Raw genomic sequence first — 12,974 nt, forward strand, 5'->3', positions numbered from 1 at the left:
GGAGTAATCGCCTTCATCAATCGTGGAATTGAATTTAGGAGCCGAGAGGTAATGTTGCAGCTGTATAGGACCCTGGTCAGACCCTGCTTGGAGTACTGTGCTCAGTTCTGGTTGCCTCACTACAGGAAGGATGTGGAAACCATAGAAAAAGTGCAGAAGAGATTTACAAGGATGTTGCCTGGATTGGGGAGCATGCCTTATGAGAATAGGCATTATTGAATTTTTTGAAGAAGTTACGAGGAATGTTGACGAGGGTAAGGCAGTGGATGTAGTCTATATGGCCTTCAACTTTGACAAAGTTCCACATGGAAGGTTAGTTAAGAAGGTTCAGTCGTTAGGTATTAATGCTGGAGTAATAAAATGGATTCAACAGTGGCTAGATGAGAGATGCCAGAGAGTAGTGGTGGATAATTGTTTATCGGGATGGAGGCCGGTGACTAGTGGGCTGCCTCAGGGATCTGTTTTGGGCCCAATGTTGTTTGTAATATACATAAATGATCTGGATGATGGGGTGGTAAATTGGATTAGTAAGTATGCCGATGATACTAAGGTAGGAGGTGTTGTGGATAATGAGGTGGGTTTTCAAAGCTTGCAGGGAGATTTATGCCGGTTAGAAGAATGGGCTGAACATTGGCAGATGGAGTTTAATGCTGAGAAGTGTGAGGTTCTACATTTTGGCAGGAATAATCCAAATAGAACATACAGGGTAAATGGTAGGGCATTGAGGAATGCAGTGGAACAGAGAGATCTAGGAATAACAATGCATAGCTCCCTGAAGGTGGAGTCTCAGGTAGATAGGGTGGTGAAGGCGGCTTTTGGAACGCTGGCCTTTATAAATCAAAGCATTGAGTACAGAAGTTGGGATGTAATGTTAAAATTGTACAAGGCATTGGTAAGGCCAAATTTGGAATATTGTGTACAGTTCTGGTCACCGAATTATAGGAAAGATATCAATAAATTAGAGAGAGTGCAGAGACGATTTACTAGGATGTTACCTGGGTTTCAAGCACTTAAGTTACAGAGAAAGGTTGAACAAGTTAGGTCTCTATTCATTGGAGCGTAGAAGGTTGAGGGGGGATTTGATCGAGGTATTTAAAATTTTGAGAGGGATAGATAGAGCTGATGTGAATAGGCTGTTTCCATTGAGAGTAGGGGAGATTCAAACGAGAGGACATGATTTGAGAGTTAGGGGGCAGAAGTTTAAGGGAAACACGAGGGGGTATTTCTTTACTCAGAGAGTGATAGCTGTGTGGAATGAGCTTCCTGTAGAAGTAGTAGAGGCCAGTTCAGTTGTGTCATTTAAGGTAAAATTGGATAGGTATATGGACAGGAAAGGAGTGGAGGGTTATGGGCTGAGTGCGGGTAGGTGGGACTAGGTGAGATTAAGAGTTCGGCACGGACTAGGAGGGCCGAGATGCCCTGTTTCTGTGCTGTGATTGTTATATGGTTAATAGGTTGAGTGAACTTGTTTTTTTTTTCCCTTGGAGCGATGGAGGATGAGAGGTGACCTGATAGAGGTGTAGAAGATGATGAGAGGCATTGATCGTGTGGATAGTCAGAGGTTTTTTCCCAGGGTTGAAATGGTTGCTAGAAGAGAACACAGGTTTAAGGTGCTGGGGAGTAGGTACAGAGGAGATTTCAGGGGTAAGTTTTTATTTAGAGAGTGGTGAATGCGTGGAATGGGCTGCTGGCAACGGCAGTGGAGGCGGATACGATAGGGTCTTTTGAGAGACTTTTGGATAGGTACATGGAGCTTAGTAAAATGGGGGCTATAGGTAAGCCTAGTAATTTCTAAGGTAGGGACATGTTTGGCACAACTTTGTGGGCCAAATGGCTTGTACTGTGCTGTAGGTTTTCTATGTTTCTATGTCAGTGTGCTAATGGGAAGTAGAATTAAAATGGGTGGCCACGGGTGATCCTGGCTGTTATGGCAGTTAGAGAGAAGGTGCTTGATGAAATGGTTCCTTAATCTACCAATGGATAGGAGGCCACATTGGGAGATATGGTGGAGACAGTTAATTTTTTTTTATTACAGTCTTCAGCTCAATTTCACAATCAGCTAAATGGCAGCTATTATATTCCTGAATATTGAACTAATGAGTCTGCAAAACAAACAAGGGCTTTTTGTCTTCAACTGAAAAGATATTCACCATTTGTTCTCTTTTCTTTGGACAGAAGGAAACATGTAGTGTGGAATAATTGAAGAAGTAGAAATTAATAGGGTAAATGAGAATGGAACTGCCACATACAGAAAATTCATGTTCTGAGAAAAACTAGGATTTCCAGCACACCGCATGATGCACTTCATGGATTTTTTTCAAAATTCTTGTAGGTCTGACAAATGAATAAATTTTTCATCTTGAGGATTTAGATTTATTTCAAATATGAGTGATCTTCAAATCAATTTGTGTACAGTTTTATTCATTGTAATCTATTTGCTAATTAAGATATTAGTTTGTGAAAGAAACAAAATATACTATGATTATCAAACCAAATGGAAGTATATTCTACATTCACAAGTAAAAAAAACTCATAACAATATTCCTATTCTGACAACCCAAGGGCAGTGAGCAAAGGAAGAAAGGATATTTGATGCGATAATGTTATTTTAAATAATTAATGATTCAATTACTGAAGCAGAATATTAGGGTCGTGTTAAAATATCTTGTTTCTAGCTCTTTTAGAAACAGATCAATCTGAGACTTTTCCAACAGCACTTACATTTATATCTCTAATGTCACAAAATATATGAAATGCTATATTGGAATGGGTCCAAAAATCAAACCAAATGAGACAATATTAGGGCACTTTCACTGATCTCTAATAATTAAATAATTAATTCAAGTATGTTTTACATAAAGTAGCAGCGTTTTTATAACTGTAGTAAATTAAACTTAAAATTGGAATTCAAAAAGCACATTTTCATAGAAGCCCAACTTGGAAGGAACTTGATGTTCAAGCAATGAAGAACATAAAAAATATTAAAAGCAGTTCATGGACCTTTGAACATTGTGGTGAACTATGTGCCTGTCGGGACACGCCCCTGCTGACTGCTCCTGTGGCTCCTCCCACAGGCCCCTGTATAAAGGAGACCTGCAGCCTGAAGCTCGGCCTCAGTCTCCTAGACCTTGTATGATAGACACTCACTCCTGGTTCCTTCTTCCAGTCAATAAAAGCCGATATCTCGCCTACGTCTCAGTGTGAGTTATTGATGGTGCATCAAACATACACCACAGAATGAAGATAAAAGTAATCTAAAAGAAAGTGTCTTGATGATGAATATTCATTTTAACCTGCAGTGTAATCTTCAGTGTTGGTTTTCACATGGATCAATGATTGTCCTCATTTTTGTGTGTGATTTTTGCTCTCCCATAACCGACCCCTGTGGAACACCACTAGTCATTGGCAGCCAACCAGAAAAGGATCCTTTTATACCCACTTGCTGGCTTCTACCAATCAGCCAATGCTCTAACCATGCCAGTAACATTCCAGTAATATCATGGGCTCTTAACTTGGTAAGCAGCTTCATGTATAGCACCTTGTCAAATGCTTTCTGAAAATCCAAATACAGAATATCCACTGCATTCCCTTAATCTATCCTACTTGAATTCTCCTCAGATCATTCCAACAGGCTCGTCAGGCAAGATTTTCCATCAAGGAAACTATGCTGACTTTGTCCTATCTTATCCTATGTCACCAAGTACTCCATAACCTCATCCTTAACAAGAGACTGTTAAAATTTTTCCAACCACTGAGGTCAGGCTAACTGGTTTATAAATTCCTTTCTGCTGCCTTCCTCCTTTCTTAAAGAGTGGATGACATTTGCAGTTTTCCAGTCCTCTGGCACCATGTCCAAGACCAATGAATTTTGAAAGATCATTACAAATGCCTCCACAATCTCTAATGCTACCTCTTTCAAAACCCTAAGGTGCAGTTCATCTGGTCTGGGTGACTTATGCACCTTAGGTCTTTCAGCTTTTTGAGCACCTTCTCTCTTGTAAAGGTAACTGCACTCACTTCTCTTCCTTCACACCATTCAACACCTGACACACTGCTAGTGTCTTCTACAGAGAAGACTGATGCAAAGTACTTACTTAGTTCATTTGCCATCTCCTTGTCTCCCACTATTATTTCTCAAGCCACATTTTCTAGCAGTCCTATATCCACTCTCGTTTCTTTTATTTTCTCACGTACTTGAGAAATCTTTTACTATCCATTTTGATATTGTTTGCTAGCTTTCTTTCATATGCCATCTTTTCATTCCAAATCAATTTTTTAGTTGCTCTCTGGAGGTTTTTAAAAGCATCCCAATCCTCTATCTTCCCACTAATTTTTGGTTTGGTATATGCTTTCTCTTCCCTTGTCAGCCACAGTTGTGCGATTTTACCCTTTGAGTATTTTTTCATTTTAGGAATACATCTATCCTGCAGCCTCCTCATTTTCCCTAGAAACTCATGTCATTACTGCTCTGCTGTCATCTCTGCCAGCAGCTCCTTCCAATTTACTTTGGCCAACTCATCCTGCCATAATTTCCTTTATTCCACTGATATACTGCTATGTCAGACTTTACTTTTTCCCCTGTCAGATTTCAAGTTGAACTCAGTCATATTGTAATCACTACCTTCTAAGAGTTCTTTTACCTTAAGCTCCCTAATCACCTCCGGTTCATTACATAACACCCAATCCAGTATCACTGATCCCCTAGTAGGCTCAACAACAAACTGCTCTAAAAAGCCATCTTGAAGGCACTCAGCAAATTCACTCTCTTGAGATCCATTACCAACCTGATTTTCCCAATTGACCTGCATGCTGAAATCTGCCATGACTATTGTAACATTGCCCTTCTGACATGCCTTTCTGTTTCCCATTGTGATACGTGGTTCACATCCCAGCTGTTGGGAGGTTTGTGTATAGCTGCCATCCTTGCGGTTTCTTAACTCAACCCACAAGGTTTCGACATCTTCCAGTCCCAAGTCACATCTTTCTACTGATTTGATGCCATTCTTTACTAGTACAGCCACAACACTCCCTCTGCCTAACTTCCTATCCCTCTGATACAACATGTAACATTGGATAATTAGCTCCCAACTATAACCATCCTTCAGCCATGATTCAGTGATGGCCACAACATCATACTTGACAATTTGTAATAGTGCAACAAGATCATCCACTTTATTTCTCATATTCCATACATTGAGATTTAATTCTTTGAGTACTGTATTTGCTACCCTTTCTGATTCTGCATCCCTAATGCACTGATGCTCACCTTGCTGACTATAATTTTGTCCAGTCATCTGCCTGCCCTTCCTGACAGTCTGATTGCATGCTATCTTTGCTTTTTTACCATCTATCCTGTCCTAAGTCCCTTCACTTTGATTCCCAACCCCCTGCCAAATTAGTTTAAACCCTCCCCAACAGCTCTCACAAACCTGCCCACGAGAATATTGGTCCAACTTGGGTTCAGGTGCAACACATCATTTTTGTACAAGTTATACCTCCCCCAGAAGAGATCCCAATGCTCTAAGAACCTGAAACCCTGCCCCCTGCACCAGTTTCTCAGCCACACATTAATCTGCCAAATCATCTTGTTTCTACCCTCACTGGCACATGGCACAGGCAGCAGTCCAGAAATTGCTACCCTGGAGGTCCTACTTCTCAGTTTTCTGCCTAGCTCTCTAAATTCTCTTTTCAGGACCTCCTTGCTTTCCCTAATATTACACAATATTTTTTGGCCTTGCTACTTTGAGACTCAATGCTGAGGTTTAAATGTTGTCCCCCATTGGGACCTTATACGGCCTCAAATATCTTTCAACTGCATTGCCTGAGCTGCTAGGGCTTATAGTGACACTTGAATACATGGGAGGATCAACTCGACCTCTGCCACCTCTCACTCCACACTCAGAGAATCTGACTCACAGGAGCAGGCAGAGCATGTGTTGGTATTTGCCTACATTCTGGAGACATGAAAATACTGCACTCATGTCTTTACTGAAACCTTTATGGCCAATTTACCACAAGTTTCTGATTAGCCATGCAGGGACTCTGTGGCCTACAAGCAATGAAAAATCTCCTATCATTCCTCATCAGCCTGCCCCAATTGTTCTGAACCTTGGAAGAATACTTCCATCACAACCCTTCCAAGACTGACTTAGTGAGCATTGTTTCTGCCTGCTCCTGTGAAATTCTCTCCTCATACCTTAGTTCTATCCTACCCCCCCCCCCCCTTTCCACCTACATTCTGGACATCTCATATGCTCCCCACCATTTTAACAACTTTCAATCTCTAGTTCCCACCACATTATCTTCATGGATGTCCAGTCACTGGACTTTTCCATCCTCTATCAGGAAACCTTAGTGTTCTCCATTACTTTCAAGAAAACTGATCCCATCATTTTTCTGTTCTTGCCCTAAACAACTTCTCTTTTATTTCCTTTCAATATGCAGATATCAAGGTTATAGCCAGAGGAGGTCAAAGAGGTTCTAGTTATGCCTGTTATTTGGAACTGTCCACATTCCAAACCCAGTAACATGCCTCAACTCTTTCTCCACTGCAGTGACAACTGCATTGACGGCACCTCTGGCACCATGTGGAACCGTTCAATTTCATCAACTTCACTATGAAGTTCCATCAGCCCTTAAATTCATTTGGTCCATTTCCAATCCCTATGTCTCTTTCTCAGGACACAAACTATCCGCTGATACTTATTACAATCCAACTGATTCCTACTGTTACCTGGACTACATGTCCTCCCACACCGTCTCTTGTAAGGACACTATTCCTTTTTCTCAGTTTCTCTGTCTCTGTCACACCTGTTCTCAAGACGAGGACTTCCAATCCAATTCATTTACGATATCACTTCTTTTTCAGAAAACGGGGCCTACCTTGCTCTGTGGTTGGAGTCCTCATTGTTATTTCCTCTATTTTCTGCACTTATTCCCTTACTGCACCTCCCCCAAGCAGAACAGGAATAAAGTTCCATTAGTTCTCACCCTTCACCCCACCAGCCTATACATCTAACACACAATTCTTCAAACTTTTCGCTATCCCTTCACTTCATTGCAACATCCATTTGTTCAGAGTTGACACTCCCTTATGGATGTTTGTAATTTGATGCATCTCTAAAGATCTGTCTGTAAAGATCATATCTGCTGTGCTACATGCCAACACAGCAAGAAATTGCATCACCATAAATGGATATGAAACACCCTGACACTATCAAAGTTCTTGTTCTTATGAGACTTACATGTGCACAACACCACATCAATAAGACAAAAAAGTAGTTATTTTGAAGGGCAAACACAAGTAAATCTGCAGAAGCTGGAAATTTAAACAACACACACAAAATGCTGGTGGAACACAGCAGGCCAGGCAGCATCTATAAGGAGAAGCACTGTCGACGTTTTGGGTCTCGACCCGAAACGTCAACAATGCTTCTCCTTATAGATGCTGCCTGGCCTGCTGTGTTCCACCAGCATTTTGTGTGTGTTGTTATTTTGAAGGGGGCATATTCCCTTTCACTGTCAGCATTTGGTGACCCTTTGGCAGCTCAATGTCTGTCTCTCTCTGCTGAAGACCAAACAAGAGGAGACTAGAGGCTCTCCTGCCTACCTGTCTTACCCGAACCCCTTCAGCTTCCTGAAAAATTGATTAAGGGCTTTGTAGTTACCTAGTCCTTTCATAGAATTACGAAGATTTTCAGCATCATGATAAGCATTAAAGCCAGGGCATGGTTTGACAGTGCCTCTTGCCTACAAAATGAGAAAATATAATTAAAATGTTATCAATCATTTCATTTTTCAGAAAGTTAAAATCTTTTAAAAGCTTCTTCATGGTGGAACAAGTTTTATAAATGGATAGCATATTTCTGCATGGCTAGGAATGGAACAATTTTCTGGAGTTTATCACAGATTAAATTTTTTTTATCTATTTGTCTCTTCATTTTCATTACGCTCCCTACATTGTTTCACTCAAATATTTCACTTCCAAATCTTACAATCACTCTGCAGTTATTATAGGAGGCATTTGAACCTTTCCATCCTTTTGAAGACAAATAGTAAAGTTAAAGCTACCTTGTTACACAATCTAAGTGAATAACATACAGAAACAAGGTAATAGTGATTCAATGAACAAACCTCTTGCTGTGCTATCGTTTCAAACAAATTATGGAACATGCCACTTCAGACTATAACTTGCAAAAAAAATCCAACCTTATGGGCCTGCTAACAAAATGCCCTATTCCACAAAAATTAGGTCCAATGTACTTTCAAATTACAAGCAAGCATAGTCAGAGGCATTTAGACTAGTCTCATGAAGAACAATTCAGAAACACAACTTGGATAATGTGACAATAAGTATTATGAGCCCATTAAAGAACCAATATCTTTAGTTCAAAGGCTTATACAAGTAGTAGTCAAATGAATTATGCACGCAGACAACACATTAAGTTTTGACAGGATGTCAAAGCTAGCCAAAATAAGGGGACAAAATTCTGGAGATACTCAGTAGGTCAAGTTATAGCTGTGCAGAGAGAAAAAGAGAAATAGGTCTTAACATGTCAGATCTACATGACCAAGAATCATGAACCTGAATCATTACCTTCACTGCTTATTCAGCTGCCTGAGCTTCTGAATATTTCAGCTTTCTCTGTCCTTACTTCAAATTTGCAAAACACATTTCTTTACAGAGAAACAGTTCTTACTAATTCTTAATTTGAATTATTGTCCAAGAAGCAATTCGGAATAATTTTTATAACTGAAAATTTAGGTGATGCTGCAAATGAAAATGTCACCAAAAAATCAGAACATGCATTTCCCTGCAGTCTCTGGCACATTCAGAAATGGGTGTAAAACTATTCTGTTCAGGGCGGCTAATTTTTAACTGCATACCATCACTCATTTTGGATATTTTCATAAGAAATTGTAGGCTATTTTCTGCATTCATTTCCCATTTTCGTGACATGAACATCTGAAGAGCAGGAGGATAAGATGTGAAAGAATAGGACCTATCAGGTGTGACAGTGGGGAAGTGTGTATGGAACAGGAGGAAATAGCGGAGGTACTTAATGAATACTTTACTTCAGTATTCACGATGTTAAAGGATCTTGGTGATTGCAGTGATGACTTGCAGCAGACTGAAAAGCTTGAGCATGTAAATATTAAGAAAGAGGATGCGCTGGAGCTTTTGGAAAGCATCAAGTTGGATAAGTTGCCAGGACCAGTTGAGATGTACCCCAGGCTACTGTGGGAGGCGAGGGAGGAGATGCCTGAGCCTCTGGCGATGATCTTTGCATCATCAATGGGGACGGGAGAGGTTCCGGAGGATCGGAGGGTTGGAGGGTTAGATAGCCCAAGAAACTATAGACCAGTGAGTCTTACCTCAGTGGTCGGTAAGTTGATGGAGAAGATCCTGAGAGGCAGGATTTATGAACATTTGGAAAGGTATAATATGATTAGGAATAGTCAGCATGGCTTTGTCAAGGGCAGGTTCTGCCTCATGAGTCTGATTGAATTTTTTGAGGATGTGACTAGACACGTTGATGAATGAAGAGCAGTAGATGTAGTGTATATGGGTTTCAGCACGGCATTTCATAAGGTACTCCATGCAAGGCTTACTGAGAAAGTAAGGAGGCATGGGATCCAAGGGGACATTGCTTTGTGGATCCAGAACTGGCTTGCCCACAGAAGGCAAAGAGTGGTTGTACACGGGTCATATTCTGCATAGAGGTCGGTCACCAGTGGTGTGCCTCAGCGATCTGTTCTGGGACCCTTACTTTATAAATTTTATAAATGACCTGGATGAGGAAGTGGAGGGATGGGTTAGTAAGTTTGCTGATGACACAAAGGTTGGAGGTGTTGTGGATAGTGTGGAGGGCTGTCAGAGGTTACAGCGGGACATTGATCGGATGCAAAACTGGGCTGAGAAGTGGCAAATGGAGTTCAACCCAGATAAGTGTGAGGTGGTTCATTTTGGTAAATCAAATATGATGGTAGAATATAGTATTAATGGTAAGACTCTTGACAGTGGGGAGTATCAGAGATTTGGGGTCCGAGTCCATAGGACACTCAAAGCAGCTGTGCAGGTTGACTCTGTGGTTAAGAAGGCGCAAGGTGTATTGGCCTTCATCAACTGTGGAATTGAATTTAAGAGCCGAGAGGTAATGTTACAGCTATATAGGACCCTGGTCAGACCCACTTGGAATACTGTGCTCATTTCTCACTACAGGAAGGATGTGGAAGCCATAGAAAGGGTGCAGAGGAGATTTACAAGGATGTTGCCTGGATTGGGGAGCATGCCTTATGAGAATAGGTTGAGTGAACTCGTTTTTTTTTCCTCTTGGAGTGACGGAGGATGAGAGGTGACCTGACAGAGCTGTAGAAGATCATGAGAGGCATTGATTGTGTGGATAGTCAGAGGCTTTTTCCCCAGGGGTGAAATGGTTGCCACAAGAGGACACAGGTTTAAGGTGCTGGGGAGTAGGTACAGTGGAGATGTCAGGGGTAAGTTGTTTTTTTTTTAATAACGCAGAGAGTGGTGAGTGTGTGGAATGGTCTGCTGGCGACAGTGGTGGAGGTGGATACGATACTGCCTTTTAAAAGACATTTGGATAGGTACATGGAACATAGAAAAATAGAGGGCTATGGGTAAGCCTAGTAATTTCTAAGGTAGTGACATGTTCTGCACAACTTTGTGGGCCGAAGGGCCTGTATTGTGCTGTAGGTTTTCTATTTTTCTGTGTAAAAAGCTTTACAGCCAAAGCAGGACTTAATTGGCCAAAAGGTTTGAAAGCGAAACCAGTCAGCTGGTTTATACTTGGGGATTCCCACAAGCAGTAATGGCTACAAGGTATGATCATACATTTCGTTGATTTTGATAAGAAATAAATATTGGCCATGTTGGTAGAAGACTGTTACACATATTTTACAAATGGAGCTGTGTATTTCTCAGTTTGATTTAACATATTTTCTGCATGGCAGATGAATCCAATAAAATATGGTCTCAGTTCACTAAGAGCAAACATAATGATGGAAGTGGTAATCTCTCACAAATAATAAGCAAAGTATTATTTTTCATGCATTAGATTTCTATATATTTATGACAAATGTGCATAAGAGTTGAATCTGAAAAAAGTCAAGTTTTTAAAAAAAAATCTCTGCCTACAGTCTTTGTTAGTGAAAATGCAAAATGCTCAATATATCAGGTATCCCTTACCCCATATGCGTTATTAGTAATGGTCCATTGCCTGGTCTCAAAAAACAAGTTGCTGAAGGAATTTTTTCTCTCCTGGATCCATCTATCATTTATCACCTCCTACCTTACCATGTCCTCTTTGTTTTGGCTATATCTCCCCTACACTCCCAGTCCTAATGCAAGGTCTCAACCCAAAATATCGACCATCTCTTTGCCTCCGAAGATACTGCTTGACCCACTGAGTTCCACCCGCAATTTTTTTGAGGCTCTAGTTGCCACATTCTGCAGTCTTTTGCGACACACCCAGGTCTCTTTGTTTGGCACACTTCCTCCACTTGTTCTTTCTCCCAAGATGTATCTTTTTACATCACTTTGGATTAAATCTATTCTCCCGTTGCAACACATGCCCACAATAGTCAGTGAAATGTATCCCTGCAATTCTCTGACTACACACCTTAATTCTTTAATGTCTCCATTTTAAAAACTCAATATAATGCACATATACAAGTACTCTTTATACGTTTTTTTTTGCCTTGGGTGTGTCAATAGTCAGTGAAATGTATCCCTGCAATTCTCTGACTACACACCTTAATTCTTTAATGTCTCCATTTTAAAAACTCAATATAATGCACATATACAAGTACTCTTTATACGTTTTTTTTTGCCTTGGGTGTGTCAATAGAGAATCTAACCTGATTACTGGTAATACAAGTTGTGAATCCAGTTTTGTTAATAGTTTGGACCCACGGGCAAACAAAAAGTCAATCCGGTTTGTATAGACCCAGTTCAGGGCAATTTACTATATTTTATGAACGTACTTAAAAGAATTCTGGTTGGAAACCATGCAGAGGAAACTTAATAAAGCACGTTTATCATTTACTTCCTGGTTGTATTACTTTCAGAAGCCACTGTAAACAGATTTTTCTGAAATTGTTAACCCTAAACTGCAGGAGCGCTGTCTCTTCGACAAAAAGACGCTTTATGAAGGGGATTTAATTTCTCTAGAATTTACCATTTATTCAGCTGAAGTTAAAAGCTTAGCGATTTCACACGTATTTCTCCTCGACGCGACACGCCCCAAAACAACTTACTGATCTCCTTTAAATCTGAGACCTCGATTATTTGTTTTATTGTTACAAAATTTCCTTTTCACAAGATAACAAAATGATTGACAAGGGAATTGTGGTAATTTAACAAAGTCCTTTTGTGAAACTTGTTTTCAGCTCAATCAGTAATTTGTACAACAGTTTACTCGCAAATGTAGTTCACAGAACATCCAAGAAACATTAGGAATTTGCATCCACCACACTAATTTACTTACATTGTGTCCGCCGTAACCAGCCATCCTCTCAAAAGCGGGAATTACAGGCGATGAAGGGTGCCGTGAACCTTACTCTTTGCCTCAAGTGAATGCCAGGTGTGCCTGTTTTACATATTCTGCTCATTGCTTTCTTTCAATGAGCCATTCTGGGAGTTCCCAGTTCTGCCTGACGAGATCTTTCCGTACGCCAATGAAAAGACAGGTATAGCGAGACGTGAACATTGGCGTCCGACGCAAGAGACCGCGACGTCCAAGAGTTCACCTCGGCTTCCAAAAGCCGTGATGCTACTGCCGAATCTGTCGTTGTTTATCGTCTATATTAATGAGTTAGATGATAATGTCGTAAACTGTATCAGCAAATCTGCGAATGACATCAAGACTGGGGGCTCAGTAAACAGTGAGGAAGGTTATCAGAGCTTGCGGTGATCTGGACCAGCTGGGGAAATGTGTTGAAAATGGTAAATG

General features: G+C 40.6%; 1 protein-coding gene across 1 annotated transcript in view; it reads right to left on the bottom strand.

Annotated features, from left to right (window-relative positions):
• The window catches only part of LOC132378975 (annexin A4-like), a 56,675-nt gene extending 43,986 nt beyond the window's left edge, over positions 1-12,689 (bottom strand). The window contains exons 1-2 of the mRNA XM_059946376.1: positions 12,510-12,689; positions 7,668-7,749 (exon numbers count right to left, since the gene is read on the bottom strand). Coding sequence (XP_059802359.1) covers positions 7,668-7,749; positions 12,510-12,533 — 106 coding nt within the window. The 5' untranslated portion in view covers positions 12,534-12,689. The remainder of the gene's footprint in view (positions 1-7,667; positions 7,750-12,509) is intronic.
• Between the last annotated feature and the right edge of the window lie 285 nt (positions 12,690-12,974).

The sequence above is a fragment of the Hypanus sabinus genome, chromosome 21 (assembly GCF_030144855.1).
Source record: "Hypanus sabinus isolate sHypSab1 chromosome 21, sHypSab1.hap1, whole genome shotgun sequence".
Taxonomy (NCBI): Eukaryota; Metazoa; Chordata; class Chondrichthyes; order Myliobatiformes; family Dasyatidae; genus Hypanus; species Hypanus sabinus.